At 44.8% G+C, this 24523-nt stretch overlaps 1 protein-coding gene, 1 long non-coding RNA gene and 1 other non-coding gene across 4 annotated transcripts; 2 read left to right on the top strand and 1 right to left on the bottom strand.

The window, feature by feature from the left end:
• Window positions 1–240: 240 nt before the first annotated feature.
• On the bottom strand, window positions 241–23662 carry LOC148001309 (uncharacterized). 2 transcript variants are annotated; one of them, XM_087584540.1, is made up of 4 exons: window positions 23518–23662; window positions 16461–16742; window positions 10792–11577; window positions 241–2091 (listed from the first exon to the last, which is right to left on the bottom strand). In XM_087584540.1, the coding sequence occupies exons 3-4, from the start codon at window positions 11388–11390 to the stop codon at window positions 2016–2018; spliced, it is 675 nt and encodes a 224-aa protein (XP_087440666.1). In that variant the 5' UTR covers window positions 11391–11577; window positions 16461–16742; window positions 23518–23662; the 3' UTR covers window positions 241–2015. The 2 variants fall into 2 exon arrangements, with proteins under 2 accessions (XP_087440666.1, XP_087440665.1); XM_087584539.1 differs by lacking the exon at window positions 23518–23662 and having other exon boundaries at window positions 16287–16545.
• Dancr (differentiation antagonizing non-protein coding RNA) lies at window positions 11215–12191 on the top strand. Its single transcript, NR_130115.2, is given in 2 exon segments — window positions 11215–11280; window positions 11697–12191. It is a non-coding gene; the product is annotated as a differentiation antagonizing non-protein coding RNA (long non-coding RNA).
• Window positions 11391–11511, top strand: LOC134478784 (small nucleolar RNA SNORA26). The gene has a single exon (XR_015637771.1). It is a non-coding gene; the product is annotated as a small nucleolar RNA SNORA26 (small nucleolar RNA).
• Window positions 23663–24523: the final 861 nt, after the last annotated feature.

Here is a 24523-nt window from a genome sequence, read left to right as displayed (position 1 = left end):
GAAAAAAAAAAAAAAAGACTGTAGACATCTGCAGCGGCTTCCACTACTCACTTTACTGAGCATTCGAGTTGGGACTCAGAAAAATATGTTTTTCTTTTCTTTTTTTTTTTTCCTTTTTTTTAAAAACTTGTTTGTTTGGTTTAGGTTTGGGGGTGTTATTTGTTTGGGTTTTTTTTTTTTTTTTTGAGACAAGGTCTCTCTGTTGTAGTCCTGACCATAGATTTACTTTCTTTTTTTTTTCCTAAGATTGATTGATTGATTATATATAAGTACACTGTAGTTGTCTTCAGACACACCAGAAGAGGGCATCAGGTCCCATTACAGATGGTTGTGAGCCACCATGTGGTTACTGGGAATTGAACTCAGGACCTCTGGAAGAGCAGTGAGTGCTCCTAACCACTGAACCATCTCTCCAGCCCTTTCTTTTACTTGATCTTTTTGTCATGTATTGACCAAAAAGGCTAAGCACACTCTCCCTGGCACTGTGGGCTCTTTTTCCTCTGAGGATATCTTTCCATTCGTTTTCACCGTGTGGAAACTTGTTGGCCTCCACTGTAAGCAGCATGGTTTTCTTTCTTCTTCTCCATCTCACTTACGGAAGCTGCCAGAACTTACAGCCTGCCTGCCCTGTTGTTTCTCTAACACTGCTAAAAATATTTTTGAGCTTCAATGACTGATGATGATGATGATATTATAACAATAACAACAACAACAACAACAATAATAATAATAATAATAATAATAATAATAATAATAATGAACTCAGGTTGTGGCTCAGTGGTATTTGCCTTACCTAGCACCTGGCATGAAAAAAATTGATAAATAATTGCAAAGTCACATTAATTATGTACTAGGAGATGGCAATCGTGAGCCATATGATAGAAGCCCTACAAAAGCAATGAGCTTTAATTCCCAAATAGGGTGGAGTCTTACAGGTTACTACGACATTAAGAGACTTGTATCTAAATAAAAAGACGGAGTCTGGTGCTTTAGTCTGTCGAGTTAAGACACGACGTACAGGAAATCACATAAAACTTAAGTGAGTGAGGATACAGCAGACACACCTGGCGATGACGGCCCAGGTGAGGGCACAGACCAGTGCGGACCACTAGGCCGTCTGTCCCCTTCCCCCCAGGTGCCCCTCCCCTCCACGTTCCGCTGGAACGCCTTTTCTAACACCGTAATGTGGTTTTGCGTGGGCTTTTGTTTGCATACATTTCTATAACTAAAACCATGCAGTATACACTTTGGCTTCTTTTCCCTCCATATATTTATGAGATTCATCCATGTTGTTCAGAAAAGCTGCAACTCTGGGCTAAGCCTCGGCGGTAGAGCGCTTGCCGACCATACTGCAAGGTGCAGAGTTCCTCCACTCCTAGCATCAAAACAGTGTTTTTTAAAAAGTGCTCTGATTCATTTGTTTTCGTCGCTGCAAAACAGTCTAGTCTGTTAAATGCAAATCTCCAAATGCATCTACAGTCGATAAGGGTTCGTTTGCTCGTTCTAGTTCGACCTCTTTACCAAAACTGTTTCTGGAACTTTGTATGTCCAGCGTACATGCACATATTTCTGCTTGCTGTCCGCCTCATGAGTGCTTTAGGAGACAATGCCAATCGGTGTTTGAGAGGATCATAGCAACCTCCCCTCCAACAGAATGTCAGAATTTTCTGCTCCACGGTCTCCCAGGACTTAGATAATAGGCTCCTTAATGTTAGTCTTACTAATGAATCATAATGTAGTTATACTTACCTTGTTTTAAATATGCATTTTAATAAAACAATTGTGGTTTGTTTACAGCACAAAACCATAGGTAACTTCATAATGATCCTGAATGTATATTTTGGTCAGCACACAGAAAGCTAAGGCAGGAAGGTTTTGAGTTCCAGGCCAGCTTGGAGCATTGGCAATGATGTTGTAGCATCCTATTTCCTTTCAGCATGGTCTCGATGCAAAAACTCCAGCACAGACATGAAGCCCCTAGTAAGCCCAAGGACTCATCTACCGTCTCCTTGGAACTAAGTGAGATGGACGGGTAGGGATGTAGCCCAGTGGTAGAGAGCCGCTTGTAGGCTATGGGTTCTGTCCCCAGCACTGAAAGCCAGAGCAACAAAATAGAGGTTAGAAAACATATACAGTGGTGGAAAAATAATTAACTTTTAAGAAATCTAATAAAGAGGACTGGAGAGATGGGTAAGTGACTAAGACCACTGGCTGCTCTTCCAGAGGACCTGGGTTCGATTCTCAGCGCATACATGGTGGCTCACAACTGTCTGTAATTCCAGTCCTGGGGCCCTGACACCCTCCTCTGGTTCTGCAGGCACCAGGCACACAAGTAGTGCACACACATACATGCAGACAGATCGCCCATACATTTACACTTAAATTTAAATTTAAAAGTAAAATTTAAAAAGTCTACTAGAATAACTGGATATGACATTGTGGTTTTGTAATTCAACCTAATTCAATCAAGTTAGAAGCAAAAGCAACAGAGTATCCAAGGCTCTGCAGCTGCAGGCTGGGCCAGTTAGGCATCCACACACTACAGCCCCCCAGAATTATTCCCTGAAATGACTTTCCTTGAGTCTAAAGTTTCTCCTGAAACCCAATTTCACTTCTCAAAGTTTGGATTCCTTTCTAAAATGTACTTGGCTAACCATGAAGAAGACTGGTCTTTCTGTACACTGTAACTGTATAGCTATGCTCTCCCTCTAGATAATTAGTAGACAACTTTAGGCTGAAATCCAATCCCAATAGAACATACTAACTGCCCATCACTCCTCAGAAAGGCAAGACCAGTCTGTCTAAATTCCTCCTGTTTTCACTCGCCAGCAAGACAAGCCTCACAGCAGCAACCCTCGACCTTCCTAATGCCGTGACCCTCGTACGGTTCCTCATGCTGCGAGGACCCTCAAACCCTAGAATTATTTCCCTTGCTACTTCATAACTGTAGTTTTGCTACTGTTGTGCATAGTGATGCAAATGTCTGATATGCTGCCCCGGTGACCGACCCACAGGTTGAGAACCTCTGGCTTAGAGTCTCGTAAACCGGTCTTTGTAAATAACAATGCCCCTTTCCTTTGATGAGTGATTACCTCATAGCAGGACAGCCTTCTCGCAGACCGGCCATACCACAGGCCCACAGTCCTCAGTGTGTGTGCTCTGGGTGACTGGTTTGCACCTATCAGTTTTATCCTCAGCTTCCGGGTGACAATGGCTCCCGTCCGCAGAAGCCTCGCCTCCAGTTCCTACCCACAGCACATTTAACTTATCCCTTCAAGGTCCATCGTTCAAGTCTCCACTAATGGCCTTAACAAAGCAGGTATAACTCCGTCTCATTCATCTCTAATCTAATTCTCTTCTACTAGTTTCTGGTATTAATTTAAAGTATTTATGTCCCCTAAATCCCAAGTTCTACAGTGACAGCCCACAGGCAGATCCCGTTTAACCCCTGTTTTGTTTAAATCCACTTGAATCGATGCCGATGCCTGAGATACAAAGAGTTCCCATGAAGCTTCAGATTGTCACAGCCAAGAATGCCAGTGCACACCTGTAATCCCCGCACTTGGGGAAAGGAGGCAGGAGGATCGGGCAGCTTAGGGCCAGCCTTGGCTACATGATGAGTTTGAGGCTAGACTGAACAACAGGATCCACTACTTCAGAGGAAAATGTAAAGAGAAAAGAACAATCCATCAAAAACTCAGATTAGCAGAACCAAGGAGGCTGTGTTGGTTAGTAAAGCATTTGTCCTGCAAGCATGAGGGTCTAAGTCCAATCCGCAGAACTCATAAAATAAGAACAAAAAAAAGCCTGCCACCATGGAGAGCCCCTGTATCCCTAGTACTAGGGAATCAGAGACGAGAAGAACCTGGCGGCACACTGAACAGCCAGCCCAGCCTACTCCGTGAGCTCCAGGCTAATGGCAGACTGCCTCAAAGTTCAAGAGGACAGCGCCTGAGGTGCCTAATCCACAGGTGCCTGAGGAATGGCATCGGAAGTTGATTTACATCTTCCACATGCTCACATGCATCGACACAAATGTGTGCACATATGCACAAAACACACACATACAATAAGGAAACAAAAGAATAAATTCACATTGTCAGTGTCTTTGAACTACCAAAAGCTTTAGCCATTTGGGGTCCACATTCCTGGCTGTGGTCAGAAGTGGCTGAGTGGAGTAGCCTCCTTTAAGGGGGCATGGCCTCCTCACTGGCCACAGTCTTCTGTCCAGGCCTCCTTCCCTTTTATTCTACTTTCCTGGCAACAATGGCATTAGGGTTTCCACACCCTGACCTAAGCCCATTCTCCTAAGGCCAGGTTTCTGCCTGGACACAGCCTTATCAAGGCACTGGCACCAACAGAAGACTTTTTTCAAACAGGGTAGATGTGTGTAACTGTGCCCACTACAAGGCCCTGGTGGAATGCCCAATCCTTTGGTTGCCGAGCCCTTTCAGTGTGCTGGATATTGGCAGGACTTCTCCGGCACACACAGGGACTGCGCCTGTGGGGGAGTGTCAGGATCGCCACATCCCCACATCCTTCTTTTGAAGCACATGCTGAGAACATCCCTGGGAGATGTGATCTAGTGCTCTCTGATCAGCAAGAATCACATCTGACAAGAAGATCTGTTCATCTGAATCTTTATTTTTTTTCCTTAAGCATCTCATTTCCCCTCTGCGAGTCAGTGCATTCAACAATGCTATTTAAAATTCGATAACTAAAGGCAAACGAATCTGTAAAAAAACGGAACATCTTTTATGAAGATCCGACTAAATACGTGTTCTGTTCGAAATGTCAAGCACCAGAAGACTTAAATAAAACATGGAAGTTGTGTTCCTTCGGGGAGATGAGCCAGGCAGAGCTAGAGTGGACCGCAGTGCTAATTCACATTTCAGATACAAACGGAAGAGGGAGAATTTGCTACCTGGTGAGATGACATAAGCCAAGAACGGGGCAGGGCAGGGACACCTCTGGGGATAGAGGAAGAACAGTGGGATGTGAGGAGGGATATTGCCACACTGTATCCCTGATGGTCCACAGGGGAAATTAGTTCTTTGTCATTGTAGAACCACGTTATACAGGATGTGTGTGTGTGTGTGTGTGTGTGTGTGTGTGTGTGTGTGTGTGTATGTGTGTTATACAGGGTGTGTGTGTGTGTATGTGTGTGTGTGTGTGTGTGTGTGTGTGTGTGTGTGTGTGTGTTGGGGAAGAGGGTTCCTAGAGTTCTAAGAAGCCCAATCAGGACTCAGCCCGCCAGGATTCCAGGACTAACAGCCCTGCTCTTGTCTGCTGGGCCCTATCAAAGGAACTAGGCCATCTGCCCTGCCTTCCTGATCTCTTGTAAACCTAGTTAGAATAACTGTAGAGTGCACCCCCAACTCTTTGTCCTTTACTCCTAGTGTCTGAGAGGATTGCCCAAATGAAGCTATGCATGATATAGCCATTTTCAAAACCCCCAGAGAGTCACCAATACAGATTCCAGGGCTCTGCTCCCAAAGAACCTAACCTTGTTAGTCCTGGGCGTGCTTGGGGGTGGGAAGGCAGGAACCGACATATCACATAGGCTCCAGGAGCTTCTGATATAAGTGTCCTGCATCCAGACTTTCAGAAACACTGTCTCAGAAAGCCCATGTCAGAAAATCAATTTGAAGAACACATTTGCCATCGAAACATTTAACACATAAAAATTCTGAGTTCAGGCTGGAGAGACGGCTCAGCAGTTAAGAGCACCGACTGCTCATCCAGAGGTCCTGAGTTCAATTCCCAGCAACCACATGGTGGCTCACAACCATCTGTAATGGGATCTGATGCCCTCTTCTGGTGTGTCTGAGGACAGCTACAGTATACAATATAAAAAAAAAAAACCTTTAAAAAAAGAAAGAAAGAAAATTCTGAGTTTGTAATAAACAATACAGATTTTTTGTTTGTTTGTTTTTTGTTTTTTCTTTTTGCGGAGCTGGGGACCGAACCCAGGGCCTTGCACTTGCTAGGCAAGCTCTCTACCACTGAGCTAAATCCCCAACCCCACAGAATTTATCTCATTGTAGTTGAAAGCTTTTCTGCTAAACTTCATAGTGGAAAGAAAAAAAATTGGGTTGCTGTTCCTACATGAACTGGTTTCCATGGGACCAAACAGTTAGAGAGAAAGCTTTTTCCTCTAGAGAAGCCCAGTTACTAACGCAAAAGGATTGATGCATCTTGAAAAGGGGAAAAAAAATGGCTAAGGAGGCAGGTAGAGACTTGCCTGGCATCTGCAAGGCTATTGGTTTGATCCACAGCACTGCAACATAAGTAAGTAAATAAATAAGTTACTATTTCACAGCTACTGATTATATAAAATGTGTAAAGAATAAACACGGATGGCTATAAAGTCCCTTTAGTTAAAAGGTGAAAAGAGGGAGCCAGACGTGGTGGTTAATGCCTATAAACCCAGCACTTGGGATATAAGTGGAGATGGAAAGATCCGAAGTTCAAGGCTATCCTTGGCTACAGTGTGAGTTTGAGGCCAGCTTGGGCTACCTGAAATTCTGTCTGAAAAACAAAGCAAACACAGGAGTGATGGGGGTCAACTGCAGGGATTAGATAGACATTCTGAGCACACTAAGGAGGTCTAAAGAATGCGGGCCCAAGTGTCTATAGGAACCTTGTGATGGGAGGTACTAAGAAGCAGAAGTCTTCTTGCCCCAAAATTCAGTCTCATGCTCATTAAGCCAGGAAATAAGAAAACATGGGCAATAAAGAAACAGCAGAAGGAATTATAGAACAAATCTGGATCGAAGGTCACTTTGCAGGACCATAGCAGATCAGGAACTGAATGAGGACAGATGGATGCTACACCAGATGCTACACTGTGAGTCTTCTTCAGACTTTCTCCCTCTCCTCCCTCTCCCTCTCCTTCTCCCCCTTCCCTTCCTCCTCTCTTCTCTCTCTCTCCTCCCCTTCTTCCTCTCTTCTCTCTCCCCCTCCCCTTCTTCCTCTCTTCTCTCTCCCCCTCCCCTTCTTCCTCTCTTCTCTCTCTCCCCCTCCCCTTCTTCCTCTCTTCCCTCCCTCTCCTCCCCTCTTCCTCTTTCATTGTTTTGAGGCAGGATCTCACTATGTATAGCCTTGGCTAGCCCCGGAACTCCCAATGTAGACCAGACTGGCTTTAAACTCATAGAGATCCACCTGCCTCTACTTCCCAAGTACTAGGATTAAAGGCATGCATCATCATGTCTGGCTTCTAGTTCATATTCTAACTAAAAGAAAGTGACTATAAAAGACAAATTTGTATCCCCAAATAGATGGGATAGGTAGGTACTCTCCAGGTCCCACCTCTCCAGAGGAACCCCTGGCTGTCCTAGAACTCCCTCTGTAGATCAGGCTGGCCTACAACTCACTGTTTAGATCAGGCTGACCCAGATCCACCTGCCTCTGCCTTGAATGCTGAGATTAAAAGAGTGTGTGCCACCCCTGCCTGCGTATCTTACCATTTCTTTAACAGCTTAAGAAATCAGAGTAAATGAAACGCCATATGCAGCTTGGGGGAGGGGCACATAAATACCCTAAAAAGCACCACTTATCTACTAAGGGATCATAAGCACAATTCCAGGAACTTAAGGGAAAACAATTCTTTTCTGTTGTAAAACGCATTGTTTCCAGAGTGACAATATTGTGCGAGCAGTAATGGCTGTTGCCCTTTGCGATGGCCCACTTCTAGGGTAAATATGACAACTGCATTGCAACAGTCATAACTTGATTTGCTCTGGGCCAACTAAAGGAAAGTGGTATCGGCGTCAACATTTCGGTTTCCTCATATCTGTGCTGAAGAGAAAGGCTCGGCAAGCACAGCTCTTGTAGGCAAGTCTGGTGAGCGGAGTTGGGTCCCTGAAACCCAAAGTGGGAGAGGAGAACCAACTCCCCAAAGTTGCCTCCTCTGACATACACAGGTGCACTGTAGCTCCCGCCCCAATAAAATCAATTTCCCCTATCTAATTAATTAATCACAGTGCATTTGTAAATCTAGAGGTCAGTGCTGTAAAGACCTGTACAACAAGTTAGTTATTAGAGGCCAGCTGGCTTTCATCACCTGTAAACCTAACTTGGTTCAGAGCAGGGAGGTTAATAAACACCACACATAATTCTCATGGCCATCATTCTTTTAATGCCCAGAGCTTAGGCCCTTTTTAGTCATTCTAAAAGTGGTATTGGCAAATTTATGTTTTAAAAGTATTAGAAACCTGACAGATGTTTGTGTGGCATTTCCTGTGTAATGCCAAATTCTGCGAATCTCAAGATTTAGGAACACATAGGATCTTTTTTAAATAGTGTTTTTATATGTGTCCAAATTATGTTCAGTATCTGAGAAGCAAGCAACTGGTATGTTAAAGATGCAGAATACTAGGCTCCCCCAGAGAGCATTTAAAATCATTTCTCTGGGACTTGAGAAATGGCTCAACACTTAAGAGCACTGGCTGCTCTTCCAGAAAACCCAAGTTTCCACCCAGCACCCGTATGATAATCTGACACCTTCTTCTGGCCTCCTTGCCACCAGGCACACTCATGGTACACAGACGTAAATGCAGGCAAAATGTCCACACATAAAAAATAAAAATAAATCTATTTTTTTCTGTTTACTACTCTCTGGTAATATGGCCTGGAACTCTGTACCTCTAGCAAGCAGGGGATTTATTTCATGCACTAAAGTTTGACAATCAAACCTTCAAGAACATGACATTTCTCTCAAGTTTATGTGAAAAACAGAAATAATAACACCAGAAATAAATAATCAGTCAAACTCTGACAAGAGGACAAATTTAAGGAAGTGCTCTGGTCTCTAGAGTTAAAAACTAGAGTGTGGTTGCCCGTGCCTGCCTGTAATCCCTGCAAGCACAAAAAAAAAAAAAATCAGGAGGTTAAAGTTCGCTGTGGCTACGTACAAGGGATTCAAGGTTACCCAGGACTGCGGGATCCAGAAAACAGACTACACAAAGCCTGAAGAATGGCCAAACAGATTGCTGTCCCTTGTAAGACATGATACCTGATATGAATGAAGAAAGCTGGAAAACAAGTTTCAAAGGAAAAAAAGTCTAGTTTTTAAAGGACTAAGTATGGTCAGGCGGTCGTTAGGCACGCCTTTAATCTCAGCCCTCGGGAGGCAAAGGCCCGAGGATCTCTGTGAGTTCAAGGACAGCCAGGGCTACACAGAGAAACCCTGTCTCAAAATAACAACAAAAAAGTCACATGTGTGAGTCCATTTCTATGAAGAATCTAGAAGAGACTGTTTCCAATTTTTAAAAATATATCATTTACTCTTATGTGTAAGGGTGTGAGTTTGTGTGAACTTGTGGATGTCCAAAGAGGACTGTGGAGCTGGAGGCTGGAGTTACGGGTAATGGGTGCTAGAAACCTGCGAGAGAAGAGCTCTTAACTGCTGAGCCATCTCTCCAGCCCCACCGGCCTGCCTTTTCCAATAAAACACTGTGCAAAGGATCTAGGAGTAGACAATGGAGATGATCATAAGACCTTTTTGAGTGTTAAAAACACTGATTTGTACACTTAGAAGGGTGACTTAGAACACTTGTGTTCAATCTCAAAGAGTTACCTACAAAGTCAAGGGCATTACAAAGTAGGTCATCATTTTTTCTAGACTGAAAGAAGCTTTAAAGAAACACAACAGAGCATGATGAATAGACTTTGAGTCCTTATTGAAAGGAACACACTGCAAAGTAACATTGTATCACCATAATCTCGGTGTGAACTCCGAGCCTCTGTTTGTTTTAGCAATCACATTGGCATTGTCCTCCCGCATGATTGCCTCTCTTCTTTTGAAATAAATACTGAAATATTAAGAGGTGAAATAAATGAGGCTTGAGATTTGCTTTAAAATATGCCCCCTCCCCCAAACACACAAAGCTGATAGGTGAGTATGGGAAGCCAGTGGTCTGGGATGAATGGCTGGCTTTTAGCTGAGAGAAGAATAAGAACGAACGAGCGTGGCTCTTTGAACTTTTTTAGTTTTAATACATAAAGTTCAGAAATTTACTTTCTTCGGATTTAAAAAAATATTACTTTATTTTTAAAACCTTGCAAATAAAAATCATCTCACACGGTGGAAATTCTCATTAAAACGAGTTAAGCATACATCCAGGCCTGCTGGTGAAGAGTTGTAGTCCCTAGGGCTGAGGCAGGAGGATGGAAAGTTCCAGCCTTGCCAGGGAAATTTAGTGAGACATTGTTTCAAAGTAATAAAAGGGTTTGGGATCAGAGATGCCAGGCCAGGCTCTACGTTCTACATAGGACCACTATAAACACAGAAATAGCCAAGGGGTAGAGTGGCATGCATGCCTGCAATCCCAGCACTAAGCGCCAAGGGTAACAAGTTTGAAGCATCCCCTGAGCTACACAGAACTTTAAAAAGCAACCTGGGCACCTAGGAGAGGCCCTGTCTCAAACTTAAGGAAAAGGACTGAGGAAGCTCTGTGGTAGAGCAGAACAAGAGAACTACCTCATCTCTCCTCCAACCCTTCTCCTTGATTATTCTTCATGAACATTGAAAAACGCAGATCCTTCCAGGGCTAAGAGGGGCCCTGGGAGTGAACTAGCGGAATAAATCCGGATCTAAGTCGGAACACACCTAGCAACCGCATAGCTTTAGAAAAGGAAAAGAATGATTTTGACTCAGAGCAGCCACAAAGGCTCCTGAGCGCTCCAGAGACCAGCAGACCACCCTAAAGACGACACTTCAACCGGGGTCACCTCCAACACCGCAGTAAGTAGAGAACTCTCTGCTGGAAGTCAATGGCCCCACCCTACCTGTTCCAAAAGGTCCCGACGATTGGCTTCTCATACCAGCCACGCCTGCAGTCTTTCTGAGGATTGGCTGCTCTCTTTTTCCTGTCCTGCCCCCTGCAAGCGGCCCGCCGGTTGGCTGCGGGTTTCGTGCCAGCTCCTCCCCTCTCTCTGGTGGTTGTATCAGCGCAGCGCGCACCGGCTCGGCCTTTCTGTTCCCGGCGTTGCGGTGAGTGTCCACTCTGCAGGGTGTCAGGATGTCCCCGTGTCCCCTCGAGCTTTGCCCGCCCCGAGCTCAGCTGCTCCCGGCGGCCAGAACAGAGGGGTAGAGCAGTTCTCCGCGGCCCGGGGGACGGCGGCCGTGCCCAGCCCGGGGCTGCGCGAGAGACAAAGCCCTCTCTGCTGTCCGACCCGGGCGCCCTGATCGCCTCCCTTTTCCCTCCGCAGGTCGACCCACCGGAACCGATCTCCACTGCCCAAGCTGTGCTGCTGCTGCCTCGGATAGAAGCGCAGGTACGTCCCGGCATTGATCGAAGGAAGGCCCAGGGCACGTGGTCGAGAAGACCTAGGTTCCAGGCCTGTGTTTGTTGAGCTGCGTAGATCCGCCCCAGTCGCCCTTTCATGTGCCCTTTTAAGGTTGTCGCAGTACTTTAAGAGGCTAACACAGAAGGGTAAAGGAAGTCTCCATAAAACCCAGAGAGGAAAAATGCACCTCCTCTTTGGATCCTGTCTGGAGTCACAGATGAACCAGAAAGCTTCACTCGAGTGTGCTCATTTTACTTCTGGCGATTACTAGGTAGTGATGTAGGACTGGAACACAAAGTAGCAAGAGTACACTTACTTTCCTAGAAATGAGATTTTAGGTCAGCTGAAAAGGATATACTTGAGCGTTTTTCCACTTACCTGAAGCATCTTTTTTCATTTTATAGGTTGAAAACTGCGGGAAAGAAACTCGCGAGCTGAATGGCTCCAAGGTGAAGTAGTCGCACATTTAATGACCCCGCTTGCCTGGATCCCACCCTAGGCTTAGTGAACTGAAGTAGGTGAAGTCCATTTTACAGATTGAGATTGGGGGCCATGTGAGAGTATCCTTGAATGGCCTTGAAGTAATTGATTAAACTGAAGGTAATTTCCTAAAATTTTTACCAAGGTACTAGGATCCGGTCTCCCCCCAACCCCTTCTCTATTTCTGGGTGTCCTGGAATCAGATCCACCTGACTATGACATGGGGTTTTAAAGGTGCAAACGGGATTTTAAGGATGTTCATGCTAGATCGTTAGAATGTTTGAATCTGGCCTGCGTGTTTGGACAAGTTCTTTGCTAGTAGGTCATGTGCTGGTAGTCACCGTGTTTTAACTTGTACATTGTTTCCCATGAGTAATTTTCCATAATCTTCAATAAAGGCTTTTCCTATGTCAATTCCATGATGGTCTTTTTCTTATTTCAAGTAGTTACTTGTTATTACTGGAGTGTGGAGACATTACAACTTGGTGCAGTCTGTCCTACCATGTGGAACCTAGGATCAGACTCAGGATGTCAGGCCTGGTGCCAGCCACCATTAACTGTGATTATTCTTTCTCAGCAGTGATTTTGGCTTTGGCCTTTCCAAACTTCTGTATAGTGGCTGTTGAACCCACGATTTATATTCCTCTAGACCGAGTGTATGTGATGCTGGGGATCTAACTTGTCCTTGGGCTGCATGGCACCTTCACCTGTGCCTTTTAAAAGCAGCCGCCTTCAAGGATACAAGGTTGAGAGTTTGGAGAGAGACTACGGGGTCAAGATACAAAGTATGAAGTTATCCAGTCTTTTAGTAACTGTTGCAACTGTGTCTTAAGTATTGTTTCTATTTATACAATAGCTTTAAAGTTTAATAAAAGTTCTCTGACCAAAGTAGATAAAATTTGGCCACACTGACCAGAGCACTCAATGCTCACAGGTGGCCAGGGTAGCACAGTATAGAGTTCCACTTCTATAGGGTTGCTGGTAGCTGTTACAAAAATCCATTCTGCAACCACCTTGTTTTATTTTTTAATGGGCAGCCTATAGATATGCCTCGACAATCACAAGATCTTAAGCTGGGTGTGGGCAGAGGAAGCTGGAGGATGGGACATTACCACCAGCCTGCCTTGAACTGGGCCAGTGAAAATAATGTGGTGTGCAGGAGACTAAAACTACCTGGTGGCATGTGTCTTAACACCAGTTTAAACTGGGATCCCTGGGAAGCTAAACATTTTTCGAAAGTTCTAAAACAGGCTGGAGAGCTGCCTCACCATATAAGACCACTTGTTATTGCAGAAGACCTGGGTTTGTTCCCAGCACCCATATGGAGGCTCACAACCTCTAGGGGTCGGACACATCTGGAAAACTTGGGATTTACCTGCATACATGTAGACAGTCTAAAAATAAATGCCAAAACTACCTCATGTGTGCTTTTATGTTGTAATTTCAATGCTTAGGTTGCAAAATGAAACAATACAAAGATGGGAAAGGAAATAAGTATTTGTTGGGGTCTGAGTATGTACTTGATGAAATCAAAATAAGTCCATTTAAAGTAGAAATTTAAGTACAAACAAGTTGTAATGGTTTGCAGGACATAAGGAAGCAGAGTAATTTTAGTCTTAAATTGCTCACCATTCCTCAGACCTTCCCCACCTGTTTTTAAAGTAGTTCTACCTGCCCTCAAGCTCAAATTTACGATTAAAGGCATGTGCTAGAATGCATGTTTTTTTATTTAAAGACTCAAAGAGTTTCAGTGTCAATCTGAGTATCTCTGCCTGCCAGGACCCACTCACTCCTTTGGAGACATTAATCTAGCTTTGCTTTGGAGGTTTACAGATTGCAAGTATCTGGGTGAGCTTGAACATGGGAGATCTATTAGTTTCTCACCCTGAGCTAGCTTGCTAGGCTCTGGATTAACAGCTCGTCCTGCATTATATTAAGACTGACAGTTTCACAGGCCACATAGATCGTGCACCCAGGAAACAAGTGGAAGATGTTCAATATGTATAATATGCCAACATCTCCCCAAGACCAATGCAAAAGCAACTGCTCTGAATGTATGCCCAAGTTACAGCTTCTTGTATTTGCTTTGGCCTCTGCAAGAGCATCAGCCATGGTAACCATGAGGAACAGCTTCACCAGAAGTGAGTTTAACTTTGCAGCTACTCTTGCCTGTTGGCACGCCTCAGGTTTCAGGCCCCTAGTCATTTTATGAATTCTGTTGTTTGACTGGATGAGGACTCTTCAGATTTAAGTTATCAAGTAACTATCAGTGATTCTCACCCTGGTCAATGCATCCACCCCTTTAATACAGTTCCTGATGTTGTGACCCCCCCCAACCATAAAATTATTTCATTGCTACTTAATGACTTTGTTACTGTTATAATTGCAATGTAAATAGCTTATATGCAAGATATGATCTGACCTCAGAGGGATCTCGACCCACTGTTAGATGATCCAAGTTACAGCCAATGCTAACAATGGTTAATTTCTCAAGCTACTCATGAAGGGTTCGAGCCAACAAAGGATAAATAGCCTGTGAGAAGTTGCAGGCTTAGGGACCCTGCCACCTCGACCTTCATTTCCCCACCCGAAGGATGTCTATAGTTCCCTAATTTTGCAGTGAATAGGAGTGATGATTGAAGTACCTTGTGGCAGACAGCACCACAAACCACACAAAATCTAAACAGTGTTCTAAAAGCTGACCTTGGGCTATATATTAGAATGAGCTAGTTTTGAGCCAGATGTGTCTGCACATGCCTTTAGTTCTAACCCTTAGGCAGAGGCAGGCAGATCTGTGAGCTCAAGGACAGCCAGGGTAAAAACAACTAGCACAAACACGTAATGAGCTAGTTTGAAGTTAATAGTTTTTGCAGTAGGAACTCTGGGAACCTCAAATGCAAGAAATTGGTAAGAATTGGTTTTAAAATAAAATGGATGTTGATATCTCCATTCTATGTGTGGCTGGGTATCTATAATCCTAGTTCCCTGTGAAACCCATACTGCAAATACTAATTTTTGGAGTTCAATGTAACAAACTTAAATCAATATTTTGTAAGCTTTAAATGTTTTACTTAGTTCTCAGGTCAGTCTGTAAATTATTATTATTATTTTTTTTTGTATGTGTAGGCTTGTTTTTCCAAGGGCACTAGATCTCCTGGAACTGATCAGTTGTAAGCAGCCATGTGGGTGCTTTAACCAAAGCAGTGTCCCCTTGCCATCAGCAAACATTTAGCCATCAACCTATTTCCAGGCCCCATCTCACTTTTGTTTTCGTCTACTGTTGAGACAGAATCTCACGTCACCCTGCCGGGCCTTGAACTCTAGCTGAGGCTAACCTTGAACGTCTGATCCTCCTACTTGCAACCTCCCTGATTTACAAGGTGATTGGGATCAAATCCAGGGCTTACATCCTAGGCGCTCTGTCAGCGGAGCTCCTGCCCTAGCTCTCAGAGCATGTTTTTACAATCCATCCATACAGTAATACTGCCCAAAGAATGAATAATGCTCTATTGTATGCATATGCAACAGATGAATATTGTTTGAAATTTGCTCTTCCGTTGGACATTTGGACTGGCTCCTTTTGGCTATCGTGAATGCTAATCGATGCATTGATGTCAAGTATCTGTTTGCGTCTTGCAGTATTTACTGAGAAGTAACTTGACTTACACAGTATTTCTACTTTTAATCTCCGTGGAGCCATCCAGCTTTCTCCGCTGCAGCAACCCCACCGTCTCACTAGGAGAGTATAAGGACTTGGAAACATTTCTCATTTCTTATGAACCTCCTCCCTTACTCAAGGTTTACGGGATTAAGTATCAGGTTCTTTAAGATAATTTGGGATTACTTGCTAAGTGAAGGAATTTGAAGGGATCGAATTACCTTTGGGGGAAGGGGATAAGGACTTTGGTAAGCGTTTGCATAGGAAAGGTACTTCAAACTATAAATGTCGCCTTATTCCACTTCAGAAATATGAGCTAGAAAATGACTGGGAACATCAGGAGCAGTTAATTCCCCTACCCAGGGTACCAAGCCCTGCCTCAGGCACTAAACAATGCTCCAATAGGAACAAAGCTCCCTTTTCACCACACGGGTAGGCAGACGGGCAGCCATGCTTTAGGTTCCGGTGCCTTAGGTTCCGTAGCTGGGATTAGTTGCTTAGCAGGAGTGACTCCTACTGAGAGATGAAACACCACCCGACCAACAAAAGCAGCAAGGGTTCGCGGGACGAGACAACACTGGTAGACACATCTGCCAATCACCGGTTGGGGAGACTGGTGCATGTGATTGGTTACACCCAGGTTCCAACTTCAGCCCCCCTCTGCCTGCATCCCGCCCGCCCATAGTTTGGGTCCCTGCTGTGGCTGGGTCTGAGTTTACTTTTGGAATCCAGGATACAGTAAAGTTCTGGTTCCTTAGGCACATTTCACACAAATCTGATGTCCTGTCTCCTCCTCCCATTCAGTCTTGTGCCCGGTTTCCTACTCTCACACAGTACAAAGCACGGAGGGGTTTACCTGTGCTTGGGGAAGATGGGGCGCCTTGTCAACTCATTTCTCTCGAAGCCTTAGCTCTTTTTATACATCAAGTTCTGTATGGTTGTACAAGGAGAATTGATCCTGTGGGCGGCGGTATGCGGGGGAGATATGGGCAATTACGACTAAACATTAAATCATCAGAATAGCACCCACCAGAGAGTTATTTACATGTTTCAAGAAAGAGCTCCGAAGACAGTAGGACAATTTCCAACATTCGGGCTGTCTCTCCACCCACGGTAGTCTTTCTTTTTCTTCCGGGTTGTTCTCGCTTTACGCCCAGCCGGAATTACTCTTGCTAGCAGCCTGGCGAGGCTTCAGGACTAATCTCATTAATGCAAATCTGATCATGTCTCCCAAATCTGTCTTGAGTTTCTCAAATGTCAAATCCTGTGATCCCTCGTTGCTTATAGGTTCCCACAGACGGTTTTTATTCCACTGTAACAGATGACAGGTAAATGCACCGACAATTAATGAAGTCAGTATGTTAAAGTTTCACAAATAAATCACACTCAGGATCGAATAGAACCAACGTCCTGGAACATTTCTCCCCAGATGGGACCACACCCTGCTTTCTGCTGGTAGACTACTAGCTTTGTGTTTATCGGGCCAAGGCATGTCAACATGCATTTTGTTCCTGGTTTCTTTAACTCAATATTTCGAGGTTCACCCATATTTTTTTTTTGGAGTTTGATTATGTGGCTGCTTTGCATTCCACTGTGTGAATACAGTAAAATGTATCCAGATAAACTTTGACAGTAATTGGAGTCGTTTGCATTTTAAAGCTATTAGAACATTGCTTCTGTGGCCGTCGTGATGACATCGTTAGAAGCAGGAGACATAGTGAGCGTATCTCTTGGTCCAGGGCCAACAGACAGAAGCCTTGAATCAAGGTTACAGCCATGTTCACATTCACTGGATATACTTAATGTTTTCCAAAGTGTTTGTGTTTTTACACTCTCATTAGCAACATATGGGAGTTGAAGTTCAGTGTTCCCATCAACACCTTTTTTTCCATTTTGGTGGGTGATAATGGAGTTGCCCATGTTTCTAATTTGCATCTCTATGATAATTAAGTTGAGCACTTGTTTTGTTCACTTGTTTAGTTTGAGACTGTCAGATATAGTCCAGGCTGGTCTGGAATGCATCATGTAGCTGAGGATGACTTTAAAAAAAACCAACAAACAAGCAAACAAACAAACCATTTACTTATGGGGGAGGGGAGGTTGTGCTACAGTGCAGATGTGGAAGTCAGAGGGCAGCCCCAGGGAGTCAGCTCTATCCTTCTGTGGGTTCTGGGAGTGGATTCAGGTCTTCAGGCTTGAGGCAAAGGTGTTTTCTGCTGACCCACAAGCCGGGACGATTTAGATCCGTTGATGCTTCTCTACACAGAATTTACTACCACCCTAGCCCGTTGACACCCGTCTTTTCTGCTTGTCAGCTACTCAGAAATAACTCTGAGAAGCAATTGCTAAAGTTCCTTTTTGTACCCCCCTCCCATTTTTCCTGCCACTTGACTATGGAGCATTGGGAGTATTCAACAAATTGTAAATACTTTTATAAATTAAATCCCTTAAACTGTCCACATACACTCTGTCACCGATACTTTACAAAACTGGTTATATGATACAGTCACCCCTCCCTCTATTCACCTAACGCTTGCATTTCAAAGAATGCTGGTAGTAATATATGCTAAGTCTTGTAAATACTTCTCTGTGTGTGTGCATTTTTTTTTCTTTTTTCTTTCTTTTTTTTTTTTCCGGAGCTGGGGACCGAACCCAGGGCCTTGCGCATGCTAGGCAAGCACTCTACCACTGAGTTAAATCCCCAACCCCTGTGTGTGCATTTTTTAACTAGGGCCAGAGTAAGGTCTCTTTCAATGTAAAATGCACAGAACATTCACAAATTGTTAGTGTGCCAAATTTTGAAAATTGTGAAACCGACATTTCTTATCAAATGTATAGCATCCTGCTGCCCTACAGATTCCTTCATAGCCCCTCCCATTACCACCTGCCCAGAATGAGTCACGTGCCAACTAGTAGCCTCATTGCGGGCTATTTATGCCAATTCCAGAGTTTGGCATAAGTGGAAATGTGCAATCTGTTCTTTACTCTATGGCTTTCTCAACTCTGCAAACTTACTTGAGGTTTACCCACGCAGCTGCACAGCAAACATTTTTTTCCTTTTGAAGTTTTCAGAGTTAGAAGTAGACATCCACTTGATGAAGCAGATTATTATAAGTATGTGGGTTTTTTAAAAAGATATTTTTATTTTATATATGTGAGTACACTGTTGCTATCTTCAGACACACCAGAAGAGGGCGTTGGGTTCCATTACAGATGGTTGTGAGCCACCGTGTGGTTGCTGGGAATTGAACTCAGGACCTCTGGAAGAGCACTCAGTTCTCTTGACTGCTGAGCCATCTCTCCAGCCCCAGTATGTGGGTTTTTATTTTTAATGTAGTGTATGCATGTTGACTGTATGTATGCCATGTGAGCACGGTGCCTATGGAGGCCAAACAAGGGTGTTGGATTCTTCGGGAGCTAGAGTTGCAGGAAGTTGTGTACCCCTGACATGGGTGCCGGGGACTGACCATGGGTCTTCTGGAAAACAGCTATATGCTCCTAACCACTGAGCCATCCCTCCTGATCCATAAGCATAAATCTATTTATTGCGTCATGGGGAGTTTGGGGATTTAGCTCAGTGGTAGAGCGTTTGCCTAGCAAGCGCAAGGCCCTGGGTTCGGTCCTCAGCTCTGGAAAAGAGAGTCATGGGTACACTACATTTTTATATAGTCAACCTTTGCAACATGATGGGTTTGGAAGTGAGTGATTTTATGCTTTTCAGACCATCAGCACGACCAATGCCTTAAACATATCAATCACTCCCAGGTCCTCTCCCTGCCACCCTTTTTATTATCACCATCGTAACGATTCAGATCTTGTCCCTCAGCAACATTTTAAGTGCGTAGCACTGCAAAGCTTTTCTCTCTTCAAGACAGGGTCTCTCATTGTATCCCAGGCAGGCTTCGAACTCTCGGTGACCCTGCCTTAGCTTCCTGAGAGCTAGGGTGGTAGGTGAGAACTGCCTTGCCTGGCTCGGTAATGCTTTTAGAACATGGACAAGCCCTGGTTCAGTGATGTAAGCTTGGAACCTCAGTGCTGGGTGGCTGAAGAAGAGGAATCTCAAATCTGAGGTCAGAGAGAGATACATAGTGAGCGCCTCAAACCCAGAATGTCAAAAGGTCGATGGGATGGCTCAGCAGGGAGGCATTTGGTGCCAAGCTTGACAACCTGACTGATCCAGGGGACCCACATGGTAGGGGGGAGGAACTGACTTCTGAAAGTTGTCCTTGGACAGTCAGTCACATTTGCTCTGTGCAGGACAAGCACAGACCTGAGTCTGCATGCAGGCCTACACACACCAAATAAATGAATAGATAAATGTAATTAAAATATCACTTAAAACAAAAGTGCTGCGACAGATATAGTGGAACACGCCTTTAATCCCAGCGCTTGGGAGGCAGTAGCAGGCAGATCTCTGAGTTTGAGGCTAGCCTGGTCTACAGAATGAGTTCCAGGATAGCCTGAGAGACAGAGTAAGTCCCTGTCACAAATAAAGACAAAAACAAAACAAAACAAACAAATAAAAAACTAGTGTTATATTTTGGGGTCTTGTTATCCCGAATATTTCTCTGCATATACTGAAAATGTCTCTTCCTATTCCAAGTTCCTTTTGATTCTTTTAATGATGTCCTTTGAAGAAAAATGTCCTTGACATTAAGACAATCTTGGTTTTTTTTTTGTTTTGTTTTGTTTTTGTTTTATTGTACGGCTAGCTTTCTGCTCTATGTGAGGATTTTCTGCCTTCTCCAAGCTTTAGTTTGCTTCATTATTCACTGAGAGTTGAAGGTTGGGTGCTGGCTGTCCCAGCCAGTTTCATCTCAATGTGACACAAATTAGTCATCTGAGAGGAGGGAAACCTCAGCGGAAAACCACGCCTCCATAAGATCCGGCTGTAGCAAGTCTATAGGGCTTCTCTTAATTAGTGACTGACGGGCCAGGGCCCAGTCCATTGTCATTAGGAACAACCCTGGGCTGGTGGTTCTGGGTTCTGTAGGAAAGCAGGACTGAACAAGCCATGAGGAGCAAACCATTAAGCAGCACCCTGCAGTACCCTTCTGCATCAGCGCCTGCCTCCGGATTCCCACCCCGGTGTGAGCTCCAGCCTTGGCTTCCCTCCAGGGACTGTGACTAGTCACAGGTAAACCAAATAAATCCTTTCTTCCTCAAGTTGCTTTTGGTCCTGCTGCTTCATCACGGTTATAGAAACCAAACCCAGACAGTGGGATAACAGAAGTAAGCTCACATACCATTTCTCTGTATGTTTAATGCGAAAGATCACCTCCCTTGGAATTGTCACAAGGCAAATAGTCATACGAACGGAGTTCATTCCCCAACTCTAGTTCAGTCTGTTACTTGGTCTATGTGTCTTTGTGCCAATACCAAATCTCCACGACCATTGTTTTTAGGACAAGCCTTGATGGTGAATCTTGGGACTTGATTACAAATTCAATTAAATGACTCTGCAGTTATTGGCTGCACAGAAGCGGCATAGACAGAGTACACTTCAGGTTTCTCTGGAAGCTTTTGAGAGTAGCCATGCTCTAGTAGCCAAAATCTAGAGGTTTTGTTTCACAGCTGCCTGCTTCTGAGGTGCTCTTCAAGATATCTATACAGGGGCTCAGCGGTTGAGAGGCACTAGTGCACTTCCAGAGGACCCTGGTTTGGTTCACAGATCCAACATCCTCTTCTGACTTCCAGGCACCATATATGTGTGTAGTACACATATATTCATGTAGGCAAAACAGTCATGTCATGGAATAAATAAATCTTAAAATTCAGAACATTTATGTTAAAGTCATTCTTACAAGAAACTCATAGTTTCTTGGCGAACAGAAGACTCTAGCGTCACGCTGGTTGAAGGCACGCCATACCAACATAGCTTTTGCCACAAACGGTAGTAATTCTCACGGCTGCTGCAATGTGTGTGCCTTGAAGCAGTGTGTATGTATTATTCTACAGTAACAGATAGATGATAAGATATCAAATTCTTTTGCACTTGTACTTTCAGAAATGGAAATACCAGTGGGTGGTGGTGGTGCATGACTTTAATCCAACCCTCGGGAGGCGCAGGCAGATGGATCTCTGAGATTAAGGCCAACCTGCTCTACAAAGTGCGTTCCTGGGCAGCCAAAGCTACAGAAAAACCCTGTCTTAAAGAGGAAGAGAAAAACAAAACGAAATAAAACAAACAAACGGGATTCCTGTTGAGATAGTTGCTACTAGCCATGGGTTGAACTACTCAGTTTGTTCAAGTAGGAGACTAAATGTTGGTATGTAAATAGGCTCACACGCTAATCCTGACACCTTATATGGCAAAGAGCTTGGCGGAAGCAGTTCAACTCAGGAGCCTGAGATGGGACAGCTGCCTTCAATTACCTATAAGAAGGTGTAAAAGTAGCTTCATTCCCCAGATGTAATTGCCATTTCAGAGGCTTACTGCTGAGTAAGCTCTTTCTGAATTCTGGCTGGCTGGTTTAACGCAGCTGTTCTAGGTCAAACCCCTCTCCAAGCTGCTTGATTCAAATTGGCTTCTCTTGGCTTCTGGCTGAGTTGCTCTGCTTGGAAAAACTGCCTCTGCATTCCGCAAACGGAGCCACTCTGAACTACACCGAGCTCAGCTGCACCCAACTGAACTCGACTAAACTCCGCTGTGTTGCCTGAACTCAACTGAACTGCACTCACCCAAACTGCCCTCCATCCTGACTCAATCGATGCTGCCTTAGGTAGCCTCTCTTCCTGTTTGTTCTTGCGAAGATTAGCTATCTTCTATCTCTGACTTATTCTGTCAAATCTTTCTCTGAGTCATCACTTTGTCAGCCCCTCGGTTAGTGTCACTTTCAAACATGACTGCTTCCCTCTACAAACTAACTTTACCTTCATTGCTTTCGATTAAGGGTGAGTCTGCATTCCAGTCAGAGGGATTAAAGGTATGTTAGTGTAGTGGGATCACACAAACCTAGAAGGTTTTTGGCTATGATCCCTTGCCAAAGCAGCCATGTTGTTTGATTAAAATTCCTTTACAAGAAGATCTGACCACAGGACAGAAGGTAGCACAGGACAATGACTAAGGTAAGGGGCTGTGGGCTCTGCTGGTGGCTTCAAAACTGGAAGAAGGAACACTTAACCAAGAAACACAAAGACCACAGCTCTTAAAGCTGGGGCAGGTAAAGAAACCTTTTCCCCTAGTACTTCTTCAGAGTATGTACCTTGATGTTGGCTCAGTTAAGCTGATTTCAGACTCCTGGTTTTCAGGCTGTAAAATAATGGAATATACTGCTTTAAGGAACATGCATGTTACAGCGGCCATGGGAATTAATGCTGTCTGTGGCAGCAGCTACACTGGTATGACACACCTCAAAGCAGTGTGGCTCTAGAGTCTTCTGATTGTCAAGGAAACATATGTGGCAAATCTCACGAACAATGTTTCCTTACGTGTAGACGCACCTACATTGTGTCCAACAGCAACTTATCACGCAGTGCGTTGTGAAGGACAACCACTCCTGCTGACAGCATCCACCATAGCAGAAACCCAGAACCACAGTCCATGAAGGCTTCCCTGACAGAACCCCGTCATCCATTGCTTTTCAGTCAAGACCACACATAAACGGCCTCACTTCTTTTCACAGAATCTGACACCAAAGAGAGAGGTTTCAGTTCGGTTCATCTTTCTTTTGGGGATACCAGAAACATCAAGTCAGATGCAATTCACACTTCTCTTGGTAACTCTGAGTCACTTAAGAACTAGTGACTCGGTAGTGGCACAAATCTTTAATCCCAGCACTCAGGAGGCAAAGGCAGGTTGATCTCTGAGTTCTCTGTAGGGCAGCCTGGTCTACAGAGCAAGTTCCAGGAAAGCCAGAGCTATGCAGGGAAACATCATCTTGGGGGAGGAGGAGGAGGAGGAGGAAGAGGAAGAGGGTGGGGGAGGAGGGGGGAGGAGGAAATAGTGACTCAGAGATAAACACAAGCCCTTCTGTCATTCTTCTTCCTAAGCGCCCCTAAGTGTAGAATCCAAGCAGCTCTGCCGCTGCTCATTAAATCTCACTGGACGTTCAGAAAAGGAAAGAAATCGAGGTGAAATGACTCACTCTGTTTACATCTGTGTGCAGCTAGGCCAGCCTGCATCAAAGGTGCCGGGGTGATTGAGACACCTTTAATCTCGCCTTCAAAAGGCTCTCTCCCCACAAGAGTCTTTACAGCAGCAGAGCTCTGCGGGTTTCAGCTCCAGGCCCCACGTGTCTACACATGTGCGAGGGTGTAAGAGCAGCTACCAGTTGTTAGCAAGGTGTAAAGACTGCTTCCTCTGACAGTGGTGTGAGGATCTGGGTGTGGTGCTGTGCACGTCAATCCCTGCACATTTAAAACGCCGGCGCTGCCATGGCTGAGAGAGGTGGTTGCTGAAGATCTGAGGCCACCCTGGGCTTCACAGCGAGTTCAAGGCACAGTGAGACACTGTCTCTAAAAGACCCAAATGAACAACCATACAAACAAATTAATTCTGAAAATGCAAGTATGGGCTAGAGAAATGGCTTAAGATCATTGTCTGTTCTTCCATAGGACCTGAGCTTGGTGCCTAGTACCCATGTTAGTTAGACACCTTACAACCACCACTAGCTATAGTTTCAGAGGGTCTGATGGCCTCTTCTAGTCTTCACAGGCACCATCTTCATGTGCACAAGTACACACACACACACACACACACACACACAATCTAAATACATGTTGTGGTGCTTTGACTAGGAATGACCCCATAGGCTCATATATTTGACCGCTTGGTCATTGGGAAGTAGCACCACTTGACAGGGATTAAGAGGCGTGGCCTCGGTGGAGGCGTGGCCTCGGTGGAGGCGTGGCCTCGGTGGAGGCGTGGCCTCGGTGGAGGCGTGGCCTCGGTGGAGGCGTGGCCTCGGTGGAGGCGTGGCCTCGGTGGAGGCGTGGCCTCGGGGTGGCCTCGGTGGAGGCGCCATGCCAGGGGTGGGCTTTGGGGTCCTGCAGATCCAGATGTAGAACTCTCAGCTCCTTCTCCAGCAGCACGTCTGTCTGTGTGCTTATCGTCTTGCTGCCCACAAGGATGACAACGTATTAGACCTCTGA

Source organism: Rattus norvegicus, chromosome 14 (genome assembly GCF_021556685.1).
Source record: "Rattus norvegicus strain SHRSP/BbbUtx chromosome 14, alternate assembly SHRSP_T2T, whole genome shotgun sequence".
NCBI lineage: Eukaryota > Metazoa > Chordata > Mammalia > Rodentia > Muridae > Rattus > Rattus norvegicus.
Note: the sequence above shows the minus strand (reverse complement) of the source record. Positions and strands in the feature narration are given on the sequence as shown.